Source organism: Plectropomus leopardus, chromosome 4, assembly GCF_026936395.1.
Source record: "Plectropomus leopardus strain MGB_pleo_1.0 chromosome 4, ASM2693639v1, whole genome shotgun sequence".
NCBI classification, from domain to species: Eukaryota; Metazoa; Chordata; class Actinopteri; order Perciformes; family Serranidae; genus Plectropomus; species Plectropomus leopardus.
This window is the reverse complement of record NC_142179.1, coordinates 30,289,494-30,308,723: the sequence shown is the minus strand read 5'-3', so window position 1 is coordinate 30,308,723 and position 19,230 is coordinate 30,289,494. Positions and strand designations below refer to the sequence as shown.

At 37.4% G+C, this 19,230-nt stretch overlaps 1 protein-coding gene across 1 annotated transcript; it reads right to left on the bottom strand.

Moving 5' to 3' along the window:
* Nucleotides 1–7,503: 7,503 nt before the first annotated feature.
* On the bottom strand, nucleotides 7,504–12,970 carry LOC121943922 (potassium voltage-gated channel subfamily V member 2-like). The gene is made up of 2 exons (XM_042487531.2): nucleotides 11,512–12,970; nucleotides 7,504–8,939 (listed from the first exon to the last, which is right to left on the bottom strand). The coding sequence occupies exons 1-2, from the start codon at nucleotides 12,847–12,849 to the stop codon at nucleotides 8,685–8,687; spliced, it is 1,593 nt and encodes a 530-aa protein (XP_042343465.1). The 5' UTR covers nucleotides 12,850–12,970; the 3' UTR covers nucleotides 7,504–8,684.
* Between the last annotated feature and the right edge of the window lie 6,260 nt (nucleotides 12,971–19,230).

Below are 19,230 nucleotides of genomic sequence, written 5' to 3'. Positions count from 1 at the left end.
TTATTACTGTAGACAAAATATTTTATATAAAACAGAAAAAGATACATAAAGTTTAGGGATGTAAAGGGGAAGGGACAATGAAAATTTTCACATTTACTAGCATCGCAAATGAAGAAACAGTAGCATTTAAGATGATAAAAGTCTGGAGAATAGCATTGAGTAATGACGCTCTGTCATGTTATGTCAGCAGAGGCTCAGCTGTTCCCATCTGTTGCTCGGTTAAGTAACCTGCTTGTTACTTTTGTCTGTAAATGCTACCAGAGCTTCATCCTGTACAGTGGGGTAAAATGTTTCATTTTGGCAGTCATGGAGGAAGTATTCAGATCCTTTGCTTTAGTAAAAGTACTAATACTGCACTGTTAAAGTACTCTGTTACTAGTAAACATTAGTTAAGTAAAGTATGTAAGTAAAAATTAAATATAGTAATATATAAATTAAATACATTTAATTAAAAAAAAGGAAATAATTAACATGAAAAGCAGCAAATCCTCATGTTTGAGAAGTTGGAATCATAAAATGTTTTTTGCATAAAAAAGACTAATCATTTCACTTGTTTATTTTCATATGGTTTGTGAGCTTTTCTGTCTTAATTTGTGAAGTATCTGAAGTTATCACTTAATAGTGTAGTAAAAAAAACATTTTCTTCAAGTGTAGTGGAGTAGTAGAAAGGGGCATGATATCAAAGTACTCAAGTAAAGTAAAAGTAGACCTACTCCTACTGGAGAAAATGTACTTACTGTACTGCGTATAGGAAACAGCTGAGGTGAGTCCCAGGAAGTTTACTTCAGTTATGTGCCAGTGAATTTGCATCCTGAGGCCAAAGTTTAAAAACTATGGATGTATTGCTGAATTGGCTTTCTGGGCTCAGGGGCCCCTAAGCCAGCGCCTCTGTTAAGTTAAGGTTATTAACTTTGCATTTCTTGTCAAAGGGCTTCATGTTAAAACAGAGCCCCAGGTTAAGAGAGTGTCTTTCTATAGGACTCGAGATACAATATGGTCCCTTCAGTTCTGTGGGGAGAACCAACAGCATGTCATTCCTGCCCAAGAGGGGTAAGGGGGCCTTATATGTGTTTGGGCCCACGGGCCCATTGTGTCAGAATCCGCCTATGGTAAAAATGCCCCACTTGAAGACAGAGTGTAAAAAGTCATCCATGAATTTATTTATTTTTTTCATTTATAAACCTAATTTGTGTTGTTGCTCACAATATATCATCATGTTTTCTCTAAGTGTTAAAGCCTATTTAACTTGCTTTTGTTTTTAGTTTGTCCCCTTTTATTTTATATTTTAGTTTGTTTAGTATCAGTCTTTACATCTTTTTAAATTTTGATTCCTGTTTTAATCATAGAAATTTTTTTCTCATTATTTTCATCTTTAGTTTTTTTTCTGAATTTCTTTTGTTTACTTTAAGAAATGAGCAAGAAAAAAAGAATGATGTATAAAGCAGACCACTGTGACCCTAGTCATGCTATCCTCACCAGTCCTGAGGAGATATTTTAGTTAACTGCAGTAGGTGAGAGCTAAGTAAAGCCACCTGGCATGCCAGTATGTCCATTTCTATTTTTAGCCGACCCTGGTATTGTTATTGTTCTAATAATACCCTGTCCTGAGTATATTAGGTAAGACCTCAGTGCTGTGACAACCTGGGCTGATCAGCACTTTTAAAAATATCAGCCTGACACACGTAGACAGCATTAACTCTGCAACTCTGATCTGAAAACAAAAGATAGGTTTAAATGAACTTGGACACATGTAGGCACACACTTGCTTAACCGAAGGTGAGCTCCGGGTCAACACGTCTGGACTGAAGCCATGTGAGCTGACTGTCGGCTGGACAGCAGCAGGTGACTCTCAGAGAGGGGTTTAACAGTGATCAAATTCCCACAAAATCTGCACTACAGAGAAAATACTTGGATTTCACAATTATGTCATTATGTTTAATTTAACCGAGAATTCTGTAAAGTCCGATTTTCAACAGACTCCAAAAGTGCATCTCACTATTCAGAAGTGGAAATCACTCATATCAATGAGTTTGTGACACGCTTACAACTGAAAACCAAAATCGATCTGGTTCCAGCTTTTCAAATAGGAGAAATGTGCTGCTTTTCTGTTTTTATGATAAGCTGAGTGTTTTGGAATTTTGGACTATTTCTCAGACAAAATAATGTGCTGACATAACCTTTGGCTTAAGGAAATTATTCTAAGCAGTTAAGCTGTTTTCCAACATTTTGTAGACCATATATATTCTACAATCAAGTAAGGCAGATTCATTTCTACTATATTTTAAGTGCATGACCCATGTCGACCAGTCCATATAACTCTAAAACCGATCATTTCTTTGCTAAGTAACACATCTGTAATTGTTTTACCCTAATTAGATATGCATCTTAGAAAACCTAGTATTAACTACCTCATTGTTTATGGCATAGGCTTACAGTAGGAACTCCACAGGGTGAGGACATTATTAAGCCGATGCTGTTTCCATGAGAGACGTTAACTGATCAGCTTTCTTTGAAAATCATTCATATGACACTTATGCACCTATGTCTTTTAATAAGATCAACACAATGAACCCTGCATGTATGCACGTAATTAAAGGTCAAAATCAAAATATTTTAAATGGAATCCAGTTATCAAAAAGGTGTTGGGTTATGGTTTAACAGCAACACATTAAAAACGTATGCAATTCAACAGACAGATGCCCCAAACATCCATTATATTGGAGAGAGGGCAGACATCTCCAACAACGCCATACTATCTAGACTGATAAATAGCACTACAGAGGAAAAATATGTATTTTTGATGTTGGAGTCTGTTGTCCCTTGAATGTGATGGCTAATGTGAACAAATACTCGATTACAAACTGTTATTTGATTAAAACACTGGATCATAACTGATCTATAACAGTGTCTGCAGGAGAACAATAATTCTAACCAAAGTCACATGCTGGTAAACAAAGACCACAGGGATCATGTACTTCTGTATTTATTACATTGTTTCATTACAAACATGAGCTTTACAACATAATGAGTGCTGCTGCATTTGCAGTATTACAATGCTGACTTAAAGAGCCTTATTTCTTATCATAACCTGAAATCACTGTATCTGGCAGTCCAGAGGTGTTTTATTATACAAGGTAACAGTGAATACGTCCATAGCGTGGTGTGTCTGACTGGTTGGACCCGACTTTGCTGTTGTTACTTCAGGAAAAAAGGTGGGAGAGGTTGGGAATTGCACATGGACATCCTCACACAGCACACCAGCTTTATTTCAAAATGGTGTCTTCGCTTGCTGTAGGGAGACAGTAAAAGAAGTGGGATTAGTACATTTAGGATTTTACACTGCAAATACCGTTCATTAATGTACACTGGTGTTGCAATTACTGCGTCCACTCCCTGTAAACTGTAGAGCAACAGGTGTAAGCACGTGTAAACTGCAGATCAAAGGTTTTGACACGAGATTGAGGGTGATTAGTTTACCTTCTCTTAGCTCCTTGGCGATGCGCTCCTGTTCCTCGCGAATCTTTTTCTCCTCCTCCTCAATCCTCCTCTCCTCAGCTGCAATAGGCTTCAGGTAATCTAAGAAAATTAAAGGGTTTTTTGCATTCATTATAGGAAAAATGTACAGCTTGTTAAGATGCACCATGCAATAATGGGACCTGACTTATATGACAAGGTTCCTACAGTCATTGAAAACCTGAAATAGTCATGGTGTTTCCCATTTTAATTTTCCAGACCTTAAACAGTCATGGAATTTTGTTGTGATGAAATTGTTGCAGTGCTCCTCTGTGAATAACCTTCCACATAGTGTAACAAACATAACCAACTATTAGAGATAGAAAAGGTTGCTGTTTAAAATTTGTACAATAATTAACAAACAACAAACTGTGCAACAAGGGATTGTCTCATCTAGTCCTAAACTGAACACAGTAACGTATGCCGTACAGTTCTTTTTGTTATACCTCATGAATATTCATTAAATGTTCTTATGGGTCCTTAAAAAGTAATGGAGAAGTTTTGAAATGTGGTTCATTACAATGTGTGGGAACCCTGATGTAAGTCCAAAATGCAAACAAGTGTCACGTCCTCTAGAAATAAGACTGAATGGAGATCTGCAATCTGTCAGCACTTCTATGACCATTAATCCAGCAACTGGTGTTTTTTGTAATCTAATTTGTCAAGTTCATGACATTGCATGTTTGCTTTTTAGGTAAGAGAATCAGATTTTAAACATAATGATTACAGTGTAGAATTTTATCTCCATGTAGGCCACAATACTGTCTTACATGTACTGTATTTCATATCAATTATATTTACTATATTGCAGTGGATTAATTTCACTGCACTAGTCCAGTGAAATGCACATGATTACTAATTTTAAAAAGCTCACCATATCTCTTTTTGCCATAGATGATGCCAGCAATCAGAGCTGAATACCTTGCCGTCTGTAAAGGAGAAAGCAAAGCAAATCAATGGCAGTCCTAATGTCATTGCTTGCAAAGTCGACGCAAATTCTCAATCATTCAGATGGCAAACGATAACAGCATTTGTCATTTTTGTCTTAAAGACATCATGCCACTTAGACTTCAAAGTTCTCCATCACTAGCAATGACTAAAACAGGATACCCAGCAGCCTTTGCTCTAGAAGTTACAGACATTCAAACTTAACAGTGCTTCCCACTATGTTGAGAAACCCAGTGAACTTTGTGCAACTGTTGCATGTATTCACTAAGACCTTGGTCATCGTCACACACTACGCGTATAAAAGAGCTGAACTGAACGTTGACGAGTGTTTAGGACCCATAATTGGCATGAACAGTTTAACAAAAATATATACATTTACACCCTGTCCATCTGATGTTTACAGTCCCGTCACCACCGAAAATGAACAGCAGTGGGCGACATACAGGACGCAAAACTCAATCTAAAACACGAGTTACAGCTGAATAAATACTTCTTAAGTTAACTTGCTTTTCGTCAACACAACGAATGCGATATTACTTTTAAAACACCTCCTTTTGGATGAATGTCGATTACATCAAGGGCATTTCTATTTATAACAACACAAGCTACGTCGATTCAATGGAAACTTGGTGCGACACTAGCTGCTAGCTAACAATGTCAAGGGTGCTATCCTGTCAGTACACAATGTACCACACAATAACATTCAACAAATGCACTGTTAATACACAGCAATAATGCGGCACAAATACAACTGTTCACTTTGGGCTTGGGTTGACCGACTAATGTTACAAGTTGAAGTAACACTGCAAAACTACAGCTAACGTTAGCGGTGTGCTAACGTGCTTCCTAGCCAACAGTTAGCAGGTTAGCATGCTCCATATATCAATGAACCTGAAATACGATTGTTAAGGTAATTTGTCGTATAATATGAAAAATAAATAAAATGCACAGCATGTACTTTAGGACAAACCTTAATTAAAGGTGACACTGCGACTGGAGGAGCCATCGTTTTACAGCAGGCTAACAACTAGCAGCAGAGGTCACTTCAACACCAGAGGACTGTGGGAGAGGAGAGGCTTCTTCTTCTCTGAGGATATACTGCAGCTGATGTGGTGAACCACTGCCATCCTCTGGACTAAATTGTGCCCTTCAGTGGCAATCTGTGTATTATTCCAGTAGTCGTGTTAATTAACAAAACATTAAATTTGTGATATTTAGCTAGATAATATATCCGTTTTACCTCAAAAATCGTCATCTGCAAATTAAGATCTTCCCATGTCTAATGGTATATGTATAAATATGGTGTTTATAAAGTAGCAAATAGTATGGAAATAGTCATATGAAATAAATATTTTTGTTTTCTGAAATGTACTCAGCGTATGTAACATGTACTTTAGCTGCATAATAAGGTTTTACATCTTGGGCTCTTTAAATATTAGCAGCCAATTACTTAACATGTTACTACATGGTCTTTACAAGAGGCCTTTACATAAAACAATCATTTGGATTGGTGTGAGATCACTAGAAAAGCCAAGCAAAGAGTGAAAAAAATTACCGGTCCCAGAACTTACTAGGTAAAAGCCATGTGACATGTTGATTTTCTGGGGTTTTTTTGGTAATTAGAATACTGCAGCTGAAACAATAAGTGTAAATAGCAAACATGGTTTTAGGATGTTGCATTTATAAACAATTTGATTCAAAATCACAGTGATGCAACAATATTCTTAAATATTCATGGGAAATCGTTTTTAGTGAGTACTTAATGCATTCAGGTAAAAAAGGGCAAAAGTGGGATTTTTTTCTGGCATGAAACTAGCATGTTTACAGGCTACCAGGTGCTATGCTAATATATTCCACCCTCTAACATAACACAGTACAGAGTTTTTGTCAGCATTTTTGTTACTTAATATAGTTGATGCAGTGACATCATGTCAATAGCAATATTACAGCATTAGCTGTTACATGAACGTCTGTTGTAGCAAACAGCAAAATAACAGGGAAAATTTGGCAGAAAAGTAAGATAATCTTTTTTTTAGTGAATAGTTCGGTGACATTAATTATTTAATAGATTAAGAATAACATCAAGAAAGGGAATTAACAATTAAAAAAACAAAAACATGACTGTCCCATTTTATCTTACCAGCTGTCCATTTTTATGATGTTCATGATGTGTTTGAAGGTCCAGTGTGTCTAAAGTATTTAAATTGCCTTTTTTTTTTTTTTTTACAAGAATATAGCTCAGATACGTTCCAGGCTCTAAAAATAAAATATAAGAAAAAAAAATCTGATGACATTTAAGGGGTTGTTTAGTCACTGTTAATCAGATCTGATCTAACCTTACCCACACAGTGCTCATGAGGCAAATAAGAGTTTTTGTGTGTTAAATTCTTGAAAAATGAGAAATTAACTAATATAAGAAAATAAATAAATTACACATAATGTAGTCTTCAGAATTTTAGATTATTTCTTGGTAATCTACCAAAAAGTGTTCCACATTACCTGACTTCACCATTTGTAAATATGTTATTATAATATGAAAATATTATATACAGACAATATTATATATACATAAAAATATACATAAAAATATGTTGATTCAGCTGTGATAGTTTGTTGTGTCATTGATCTGTGTTGACAGTTCTTTCAAATATGATCAATTTGACTTAAATGGATTTGAGTAAAGTCAGTGTGAGAGTACATCTGTGTTGTTTTTAAATGAATCTGCTTGTAAGTGGTCATTTTGAAGCATTGCTCTGCCAACATATATCAATTTGCCTGAATTAATTTATTAAGTATTATTTTTACCATCACGTTGTGTTAAAATCACCAGCAGTTTAAAAGTGCTGAACAGAATGTTTTTTCCACTGTTATAGCATCAATAACTATTGGTGAATTAATATGATGAACCTTAGACACCATAAAGTTCTTTGCAATAGCAAAAGTTTTCCAGAAGAGGTCAGTAGAGATGAATGCAGGTGAGCCAGTCTCTGTACTCTGTACACTTAACATGACAGTGTAGTATTTAGTCAATGAGGAGAACAGTTTTATGAGCAGTACAGTGTTTATTGTAAACAGAGTCATGACTGCATCATGTGACTTTGTTGCATCCATTGCAAGTACATCATACTGCATACTTTGTAGGCGGAACTGTTGATCATTGCAAACACATGAAAAGCAGCACCAGTATCTGAATGTTTAGGCTACACATCACAGACCCCTGCACATCTCATCTGAACACACAGATTTAAAACATTGCAGCTGCAATTGCAAAAGAAAATGTTGCTGAGATCTTTGCTAAATCCTGATAAAGCAGTCTCTGACAAGCATTTCTTTCAAATATGGCAAAAGTTATGTAGTAGATGAATAAAAAGGTCAATGCCGTGTGTGCAGCTACGCTAACAATAGAGCTTTTTCATTCATACGGTAGTGCCACGGACCAAACCAGCTTAACCCAGTTTAACGTCTTCACCCGAACAGTAGGATGTTTACAATATTACACATTTTCATTGTAGGAATCTGATTCAGGAGGACTTCTCTTAACATGTTTTATTCTAAATCATACATGTTAGTTTTAGGTTACAAAAACACCTTTCCACATTGGGTGACACTATCAAATGTAAGCATATTCCTTTTATACTGTACCTTTTCTCATTTCACTGAAAACGTGATAATTATATAGAAATTAAATATGAATATTGTAGACGTTTTATATTTGTGTGTGTGTGCGTGTGTGTGTGCGTGTGTGTGTGTGTGTGTGTGCGTGACGTATTTGATACAGTTTATTTTTAAACTGAGATATTCTGTTGTGTGGGTAACTTCTCTATATGACATTAACATAATATGTTAATAATGAGGCTTAACTACCTTTGTCTTTACTGTGTTGTTTTTTTCATTTTTGAGAGAGAAATTTAATGTATAAGAAATATGGTTTTCTGTATATAAAAAGCAAATATTAAAAAAAAAATCAATCAGTCATGCTACTTAATTAATATTAATATTGTATTGTAAATCTGGCTTCCCAACCACAAAAGCTGACAATTTACTGGATGTATGACCAAAGGTGCCACTTCTGGGGACTGAACCCTCATCTTTTGACCCTATTTTACCCATTCATCCTCATCACATACAATTTGGTTTTGCACAGTTTCACAGTCAAGCATATTAGGCTCTTTATTTTTTAAAAAGACAACAATAAAAAGTCACATAAGAAATCAGTTTGCTTGTCAATGGCGACTTTCAAAGCAGCGGTTCAACCTTTTCAATGACCTCTTGGTAAATCTCACCCTCCCTCGATTCTTCAGGGCGGCTGTGTACTGATTGGACTTGAGCTTAGAGTAATAGTCTGAGAACTTATTGAAGAGGATGGATATGGGCAGACCGTTGAGGATGATCCCAAAAGAGATGCAGATGAAAGCAAAGATACGACCCAGTATAGTCTCTGGGTAGACGTCTCCGTAGCCCACAGTGGAGATGCTGACCTGCGGGGGAGTGAGGAGAGCTGTGAGTGGTGATGGAAATACATGACTCCCAACCTTTACTAGTTGATCTACTTGGTGTCCATTTGGATACACATAGTTGATCCATGTGATCGTGCCAAGAACTTGGGGCATGTCACACCAAAAAGAACTGTATGTCGCCTTTGTTACACAGCCAACAGTTAAAAAAACGTGGAGATTGGATTCAAACCATTAAAGTCTATTAAAGTCAGGACATCCTCAATAATCTAGTCTTTAAGGAATATTTCACCCACAAGATGACCATTTGTGCATCAAGTAGATACTCCATGTTACCTTGAATTCCTGACGAAAACTTTGTTTTTCTTGCATGCCTCCACAGAAAATGTTTAACATATTGATGTTATTGATTGACTGGGGATCAGGCTTAACAACAGCAAAACTATCAAAACATGCGTTTACAAACTTTCACTCAACTAGTGCAGTGTAATACAAGTCTCATTTATCCAGTTGTATGCTCAGTTCTTCCAAGCACATGCATTTGCCCTAAAAACCCTTCATGTTAAAGTTAAAGGGATCATAGATTAGTTTTTCATTTTAAATAGTAATGTTTTGGGAAAAAAATGCATGTTTGAGAAGTACTTAGTATACGACTGGATAAATGAGACTTGAATTATACTGCATGAGTTATGTGAGAGTTTGTAAACAAATGTTTAGATATAGTTTTGCTGTGTGGAGGCCAATTAACCCATATGTTTGCTGTTTTCAGTGGAGGCATGCATGAAAAACATTTTCCTCACAAATTCAGAGTAACCTGTCATGACTAATTGATTTACAAATGGTCATTTTGTGGGTGAGACAATCCTTTAACCCAGTGAAACAGGTCATTATGAAAACTTAAAACAGAAAAAAAGTAACAGAACACAGTACAACACAGTGACAATCAATAAGTCCTTAGACTTCTGCACTGATTTCAGATTATCCAAACTATGGGAAACTCATTTAAGTTAGCTGACAATACTGTGTTACATGATATTAGATTTGGGGAAGTTTGGGGAAAAAAACATTTTTCAGCTTATTATATGCATTGAGAAACACATATCTAACCTTTTAGCTGCCCTCTTAGTGTTGTGCTTATTTGTCCAAAGTGATGTAAATAAAATGTATCACTTGTGTTCAAATGAAAACCAATTGTAGTTTGTTGATAGTTTATTGTATACTCAAATTATAACTCACAAGGACCCACACTTGCACCACTCTGCTATTGAGAACCCCAGTAATGAGTCCTTAAACCTGGAAATGACTTAGCATTTCAGCACTTCCACTTCCCATGTCTAGACGTCAATGGGTTTTTTGTATGGGTTTTTGTCTAGAAGCCTTAAATAAGGTCTGTGGTTAACACTAGTTTAAGAGACTGTCATGCTTTGTTCTACAATATAAAATCCATCAGTAAATATCCCACTCGCAAACTTTGAAGCTTTTATGCATCTTAAAAAAGACGGTTGCTAACAAGTGGCTAAATGACACTACAGAACGTCATCACACTTAACTGTGCTGAACACAGCTTTACAGCCTCATTGTGGTGACAGTTGCAAAACTGTCAGTCAGTGGTATTCTTACAGCCACAGCTACATCCAGTGAGTCAGAGGAGCTTTTCCCTATAGTCTTTGGAAAAAGTAGTGTTGACTACTCTGTGCTGATTGCCACACAGTCTGACTCAATTGTACAAATCTGTTGAGAGGGTCATTTAATATTTAAAACCTGCTCAATGCCACACCTCCATGGCCAAAGATTGGAAAAAAATGTTAATATGTTCCACTTTTTAAAAAACTTTTGTGAGAATCCACTCATAGAGTTTTTTTGCAAACAGATCGACCCAAAAGCAGCTCCTCCGATGACTCAAAGATGGCTCACAGTTCTCCTCTTGTTCATATGAATACAACAGAGACCTGTAGCAGTGAGAAGTGCTCCCAGTTCTCTTCACCATAACCATTACTATCATTCAGAGGATTATCATTTCCTCCCCCTGGATTAGAAGTAAGATTCTGCCACTCAGTCAAAAAGGGAGGGGAAGGATCTGATCACGAGTTTATCCATCACAATAAGCAGTGAATCAAAGGTACGTGTTAACAGTTTAACACAAACAAAAAGCCTACCATAAGATCCGATATTAAACCCGTTATTCCACCCTCTAAAACTGACCAGTTTTCATGGATAAATCAGTACATATACAATGCAAATATATAATCTGCAGTTTGAATCTTCCCATCCATCACACAAGACACACATACCAAAGCATGAGGTGACCCAAGCTGCAGCAGAGCTGACCTCATTGTGTTCTGTAAGCCAGGTGCTGGAGTTTAATCTAATAACATCGCACAGTTAACAAACCATTCAGGGAGACTTTAAGTAAATCAAGGACAAGGCACTTTATTTCACTTACATAAACAGGTTACTTAGGTTTGTGTGCAAGTTATTTAAGTTTTCAAGACATTCTCTTTCCATATTTCTTGCACTACTGTGTATCTTAGCTCTACGCTCTTTAAAGCCTTGTCCTGATGGTCTTTTACACTATTACATTTTAAGATGTACTTACAGCTGCCCACCACCAGGCATGAGGAATGCTGGTGAAGTTTGTTTGAGGCATGTCATGCTCCACAGTGTAAACCATGGCGGAGAAGCTGAAGATGCCCATGGCGATGAAGAGGAAGAGGCAGCCCACTTGCTGGTAGCACTGACGCAGAGTGAATCCAAACGCCCGCAGTCCTGTGGAATGTCGTGCCAGCTTCAAGATACGGAAGATCCGCATCAGTCTCATGATGCGCAACACTTGGCCCAACTTTCCCACCTGCCCTACCGCCTGCATGTCGGCCTCATGCTTCATGTAGTTTTCCTCATTGTCAAAGAACTCCAGGATGGCCTGCAAATACTGAGGCAGGATGGCGATCAGGTCCACGGTATTGAGCACGCTCCTGCTGAAAGACTTGAGGTCAGGAGTGGACACCAGACGGAGCAAGTACTCCATGGTGAAGAAGGCGATGCACATGGACTCCACATATTCCCAGTATGTCTTACCACTGAGCTGACCTGTGGCAGTTCTGTACTGCATCTCCTGAACCGTGTTTAGAGTCATAGCTACCAGGGAGATCAGGACAAACAGGCTGGAGGCCACCGCCATGAGCTTGGCCTTAATGGACGAGAACGGCTTCTCCATCAAGTTCCAGATAGCTCTTCGCTGCTGGCCCATGAACATGTCATGAAACAGTTCCTCATTCTCCTCAATCTCTACCTCTGCCTCCAGCTCCCTCTGGATCTTCAGCTGATCATTCAACTCGTCCTGCCTTTCCTCGAAGGAGATGCGGCAACAGCGGTGGGTGTTTTTGATCCGCACACCCCAGTAGTTGATCTCCTCTAGGAAGTTACGGGGACACAACTCGTCCTTGATCCACAGCACACCAGTCCTGTAGAAGTTGAAGATGCTGTGGAAGACATCTGGGTCTCTGTCAAAGAAGTACTCGTTGTTAGTCACGGTGTAGTCATCACACAGGTCCAGCTTCATGTTGTGGTCGGTGTAGGTGGCCAGTCGTCCTATTCTGGTCTTGGGGTACTTGGCAGCCATCTTGTAGGCTATCTGGTAGGGCTTCCCCCCTACATTGATGTTGATCATGTAGTTCTTCTTAGAGGGTGAAATCTGCTTTGAGAAGCTGTGCGGAGAATTGTTGTCATCATCGTCGTCTTCATACTCCGCATAAATATCGTAGATGTCCCTGCTCAGCTCCTGCATGGAGTTCCATGTCTTCACGCAGCTTTCTTTGGCTAGTGGATATGCAATCTCTGAGGGTCTTCGATTGATTTCCGAATCTGTGACTTTGTAGTTGGGGAAGAGACTCTGTCTTCTGTTCCACAAGTTGGCCACCTTCCTGGTGCTCCCCATGTCGATCCCCCCCAGACTACACAGCAGACAGAAAGCTCGGACCAGCCAGCATGTCTAAACGGCTGTCTAATTCCCCCTTTACCTAAGCATGGAGGACATGAGCAGGATGCCTCATGGCCCCATTAATGTTGCTGACTGAGAGGATCCGCGTGCTTACAGGACATCTAAATACCATTATCCCCTGCTGAGCTGCCCAGCTCACATGACGTTGGCCGTGTGGCATATCTCAACCAGTGCCCATCATGAATTCACCCAGTGCCCATCATGAATTCACCCAGTGCCCATCATGAATTCACCCTGTTTTAGTTGATGAATATTTTTTAAGATTTGAGCTTTCAGTACTTAGAGCTGATTTTGATTAAATAGACAAGAAGTGTTGTTTTCCTTATGTTTATTTATGAATGCCTGTGCCATACATTAATCTTTTTGCAATCCCTACAGATTACTCAAGGAAGTCGTATTGGAAGACTATGATTGGAAAATACCATTGCGTGTGTTGATTCTTTGAGGATAACATCACTTTGTGATGATTTTCCTTTGCAAAGTACTTTTCATTTTTTTTAAATTTTAGGTCAAGTATCTCTTTTAAGTAAACAATAGATTGCTTATGCTGTTTATTATTTTGCAATCCTTTAAGATTCTCATACCTTAAGGGAACAAAGGAAGGCTGGTGCATACATAAAAGAGGATAAAGGCTTTAAGTATTAGCCTACTTCCTGATTCAGAGGGGGTGCAGGACTCTTCAGAGGTTGAATTGACTCAAGCCCACAGACTCTAGGGAATTATTGGTTGTTTTTATATTAGACCTACATAGATATATCAATAAGGCTGTGACATGTCATTAACAATATTATTTTAACTATCAGGCGTAGTTATTTATAAGGAATTGGAAACATAACTTTGCTTGCAACTGAATCCTCTTACTGGATATCAGATTATTGTCCTGCTGATTATCAGCACCAGCTGACCAGAGATGGCATTCTGCAAGGCCCCTGGCCGATAGCATTATTAACCAAACAATATATTTACCTTTATTTACCTTCCTGGTGCCAGTCACAGCTGACTAGTTAAAACAATTAAGGATTTAGGTTGTTAATGCAGTGACATTTAAATAGAGCTACCAGACTTAAGCTAGTCTTGTTAGTGTAGTGTGTCAAGAGAACGAGAGGTGAGCTGGATTTGTCATGCAAGCCACAGGGTCACACCAGGAAAAGGAGGCCACAGTGGGGAAAAGGGAAATGTTAAAATACAATGATGATGTGTGATATGATGATCATGAGATATAATATACTGAATGATTTACAGCCTGGGTCATCAACTGCGACACGCAGGAGTCACATAGCCTATTAGCATGAATCAAACATTTCAGCAAGGATAAATCAGCTTCTCCATTAAAAAAAAGACTTACAGTACACAACATTAATGACTAACTGTTAACCATGAATCCTTGTGCTGTGTGCACTAGCTACTGCTAAATCACTGTGCAGCACCTATCCATAACATTGAGTTGTACTGGTTAGTTAGTGAAAAGTTATACAACATTAAAACATATTGGCAAATTGGCAGTGTTTTTATTATACTAACAGCCATTCATATGAGCCACAATTGATCCTTTTGTAACTTTTCGCGAAAGAAATTCTGACATACCGTCCACCTCAGAAACCACCGGTGAAAGTGCAGAGGGTGAAGCTAACACACAATAACACAATAACACACACTGCTGCTGACTTAGCAGCTGCAGGCAGATTACAGGCAGTTCTTCTAAATGGCAACTGATTTTTTTAAAGCCAGACTATGCAGCTTTTGAAAGAAAAAAATGGTATGGTGGCTGATGTTAGCTAATGTTAGCAAATTTGTGATATTGTTGTGTAACCGATATTTATGTGTTGGTTTGTTGTCTTTATGACTCTCCACTACTTGTGGCACATTTTAACATGTCAGAGATATTCCAATGGTTTCATCACAGTGTCCGTGGTGGCTGCTGTTCAGCAACAGTTTCATAATCTCCCCATAAATTTTGACTGGTACCCAATGGATGATTTAACTGCTTCAATATAATGAAATATTACTAAAAAAGGTCCTGTGTTTACTTGGTATTTATCTTGTCTGTGGCAGTAGAAGGCCTCGACTTTTGGGTTTGAAGTCAATTTAGGCTACATTACAAACATAAGGTGGACAAAAAAAATCAGTCTTGCTGCTTGGTTCTCTCTATTACCTGCAGTTTAGGGTGCTTCAGTCTTACTCCAGTTATTATTATGCAGATAGAAGTAAATTTAGATTGTGATTCAACATTTTTTCCCCTTTTTGATCCGATAGTAGTCTAGGAAGCAGGATTGTAAAACAAAGCATCAATGGATATCTCTAAAGGATTAATATCATCTGCTGTCAAAGTCTACAGTTTCCTGTCAGTAAGATTTGTGGATCAAATTCAGCAGAGTCCCTTCAAAGCTGCTTAGTAAAACAAGAATGCAGGTTATAATCCCTCCTGTGGCTTTATAAAGCCTCACATATATTCTCTGTTATTTACATCCAGAGAATCCAAACACAGATTGCTCTGTAGCATTAAATACAAGTGTCAAACCTGACCTTTTTCTGATGTGATTACACACACACTGGACGTTCTTATAATCCTTATTTTTTGTTTTCTCAACCAAATGCATTTTCCTAAAAACATTAGAGCTACAGTTAGGAAAAGGTCGCGTTTTGGTGACTAAAAAACTGCTCGAAAGCAATGTTTTGGTAAAAAACAACAACTTCTTGTGGAACTATCCTGGCAGGAAAAACAGCAATGTCTCTGAAACAAAAAGCAGCTACTCTGGTGGCATTATCCCTAGTGGAAAGAGCGACAGATCACTGAAAGAACAACCATGTTTGGTGGCCAAAAAATCACTGGAAGACACAATGAAGACTTGCTAAAAAAGAACTTTTTTTTGTTCACTGGGCTGAAACAGTGATCCACAGTGGACTGTGGCTTAGCAAGCCATTGAATCTTCCGCACCCTAAACCTCCCAATAACAAAGTTAGCTCATATACTACGTCACTTTAGAAACAGTGAGATTATATGTGTGAAACAACCAAATGTTACGAACCTGTTTATGCAGTAATGTATAATGCCAGAATTTTCCTCTGACAGCTGGTCTGAGAGAACATAATTACAAGTGGTGAATACACAAAACTAATGCAATATTATTGATGACACATTAGGCTTGTGATATGTTTTATTTATACCCTTGCAGTATGAATTTTGCAGTTCTGACTGTGCAGGGGTTTCACCTGCGAGCCCAGTTTGACAGCATGTGTTGCTGTGGATAACATTCATATAAATGAGTGGGGCTGTGACAACATTCAAGAGATGCAGAAAGATTGGCTTCTCTGAATATTTGGTGTTAGAAGCTGAATGAATGACAGAGAGAGAGAGAGAGAGGGAGATAGAGAGCAGTGTCCTCTTTCTCCAGCAGATGGTGGTATCACAGTCTGAAAAAAAGATAATCCAAACCTGTCACAATGTACAGTCTTTGTAATTGTTCTGAATGACAGTACAAAGAAAGTGTAACATTGTTGAGCTCTAATAACTCAACTCTCCCTCTCCAAACTAAAGCCCAAATAATGTTGACTCAGGTGTATGCCGTGTTTGCTGCCTCAGCAACAAGCCATTAAAATCAGCACAAAGCCTTTATAAAACATTTATGATGTTTACTGCTTATTAAGTTTGTCACAGTCACTCGTAATTTAATATGGCACACTGATGTTCACTTTGGTTCGGATAAACTAGAGCTTCAGTTGGTGAAGCTCTACTCTAGTTCACTGTTCTCAACAAAATTTAGATGATGATTTAGAAAGCTTGCAATCTCAGATATGCATCATACTAATCCGAATGGGTTAAATCATAGTTATTTTAGCTTTAATTTTTAATTTTAAACCTTTTTTTCATATCTATCTCAGCTGTATGATTTCCGTGGCCTCAAAAAATTGCAACATATTAGCAATAATATGCCTTTTCAAAGACATTTTGACATATAACAGTAGGAAAGCACAGGCGTTAATTATAAAATGAAATATGGCTGGATTCCATATAGCTGCTTCAGTGTCAGATTCCTGGGGTTGTGCATGCTGGCTCACTGTGAAATTGTCTTCTAGGGCACTTGAATAGAGTGGAGCCATATGTTATCTGTAAAACCTGTGATTTTTCCTACTATGATAAGTCAGATGTAAGGGTTTCTTCCTTCTCAAATATAATAATTGTAATTTGTGACAGCTGGAGGCTTAACAGGCAAGTGAGTGCAAATTACTTTCACATATGTATATACTAACTAATTTAAAAAAGGAATAGATTAAATTATTAATGACATTCAGTCTGCCTTAATAAAGAGAAAAACTGCATTATCCAGGCTTAGCATTGCATTTGCTTGAATAATCATTAAAACTGTAAGTTTTATAAATAAATACATTTGTTTATTTACAATAATAAGCTTAATGCAGGATAATCAGATTTTTCATATAAATTATGTCATAATAAACTCAAAGCCAAAAGCAAAAATGCTGTTGCACCTGAGTGTATTCTCATTTAAAATGATGTAATAATTGAATTTTAAAATGGAAATGCTAAACAAATGTTAAAATGGCCTCTAAATTTTACTTTTTGTTTTTCCTTTTAATGCATGACAGTATTAAGTGGTTTTGTATTAAATGCACTCAAACCAGCGGAAGAGCGGCTGGAGCTCTGATTGGACAGCTGTTATGTGTGGGCGGGGATCTTCGGTGTCTGAGCTGATTACTGTTATTAGTTGCACCTGTGCTGTGACGCATATCAGGAGAACCTTTTGAATTGAAACACACACACACACACACACACACACACACACACACACACACATTTTATTTTATTTATTTGACTGCTACAGTGAAGATGCTTCAGATATGTTCTGTATAAATATAGGGGTGGAGTCAGCTAAAATGGGCCAGATAAGTCTGGAGCATCATAGCTCTTTAAAATTTTATAGCCACAATCACAATTGCCGATCTTGCACTGTTGCTATAGCACTAGTTGACATTTATCAGTGGTTTTCATTGGTTTGAAGCTTCTGAGGTGGGCGGGGCAGAGTGTTGAATGAAGTCTTTCAAAGGAACTGCTTGGTGAGTGAGCCTGTCATAGCAAAGTTCACTCAGCACTAATAAGGATGATAAAACAATTATATGTAAGATTAACAACAAAGAAAAGTGATTAAAACACTGTTTTTGCAAACAATTTTAAACAGAAAAGCTGAAATTGGAGAGGAAACTTTGATTTTTGTGGGAAAAATGGACTTTAGGTACTGGCTTATTTTCATTTAACTAGCTAAAATGAGCCAAGATTTTCAGCTAAAATGGGCCATGTATACACACACACACTCTTACACAGAATTTACACAGGAATCGTGTAATAAAAAACAGATTTAAATGTGTTGTTACGTTACCATGCAAAAATCTAAAACTTTTTTTTAAAAAATGATGTGTTGTAGACAGTATGGCAGGACAGGCAAAGAAGGGAAAAAGAGAGAGAGAGGAAGTGATGAGAGGAAGAAAACAGGGAAAGAAAGAAATTTTGAATGTCAGTTTTCTCTTTTTTTTGAAAGAAAACTGACATTCAAACATAGGCATGTAAAGCTCACACACACACACACACACACACACACAGCTCAGGTTCAGCTTGTTACTGCATTAAATGTGTTAACAGTGTTACAGAAACACACAAAAGACTATCTTTAACATGAATTTACTATTAAAATTAAAGTTATTTTAGCTGAAATTACTGTGTTCTCTTTTATATTGGCCCATTTTAGCTAAACATTGAATCATGACTCACCTGCCGACACTCAAACTCTTATAATTTCAAAACAATTATATTTTTTCACATTTTTTTAATACAGAAATATTAAAAAAGACTCAGGACAGTTTATAAAATCATCAGTAGATTTCATCTATGGCATATTTTATAGTCATATAAATCATTTATCAAAAACTGTCCCATTTTACCTGACTTCACTATACACAGATATTTGTTACACGAAAAAGACAAAATCCTATTTCAGATATATGAAAATCCAGCTAACATTTTTTTGTGAGGCCTTTTGATTTCTAATGAAAATGAAGATTCAGGACGTGTATTTCTTTCCAAAGGGTAAAATTAAACTTTTCCTTGGACATCCTCGCCAAAAAACTACAGACACACAGAGGTGTCGCACGGCAGGGCCTGACCACACAGTGCTGCGTCAAGTTAGTTACACCACAATAAGACCAGAGATTAGGCGATTGTTGGAAAATAAAAGCGTCATATTTATACAAATATAATCAGATAATCATAAACTGAAATGGAAACCTGGTCAAACTGATGATGTAAATTAA

Excerpts from the sequence above, each read along its gene's own strand:
- LOC121943922 (XM_042487531.2), bottom strand. The coding sequence starts at position 12,849 with ATGGGGAGCACCAGGAAGGTGGCCAACTTGTGGAACAGAAGACAGAGT. Across the intron at positions 8,940-11,511 it reads ATGCCTGGTGGTGGGCAGCT|GTCAGCATCTCCACTGTGGG; the intron begins GTAAGTACATCT and ends ACTCCCCCGCAG.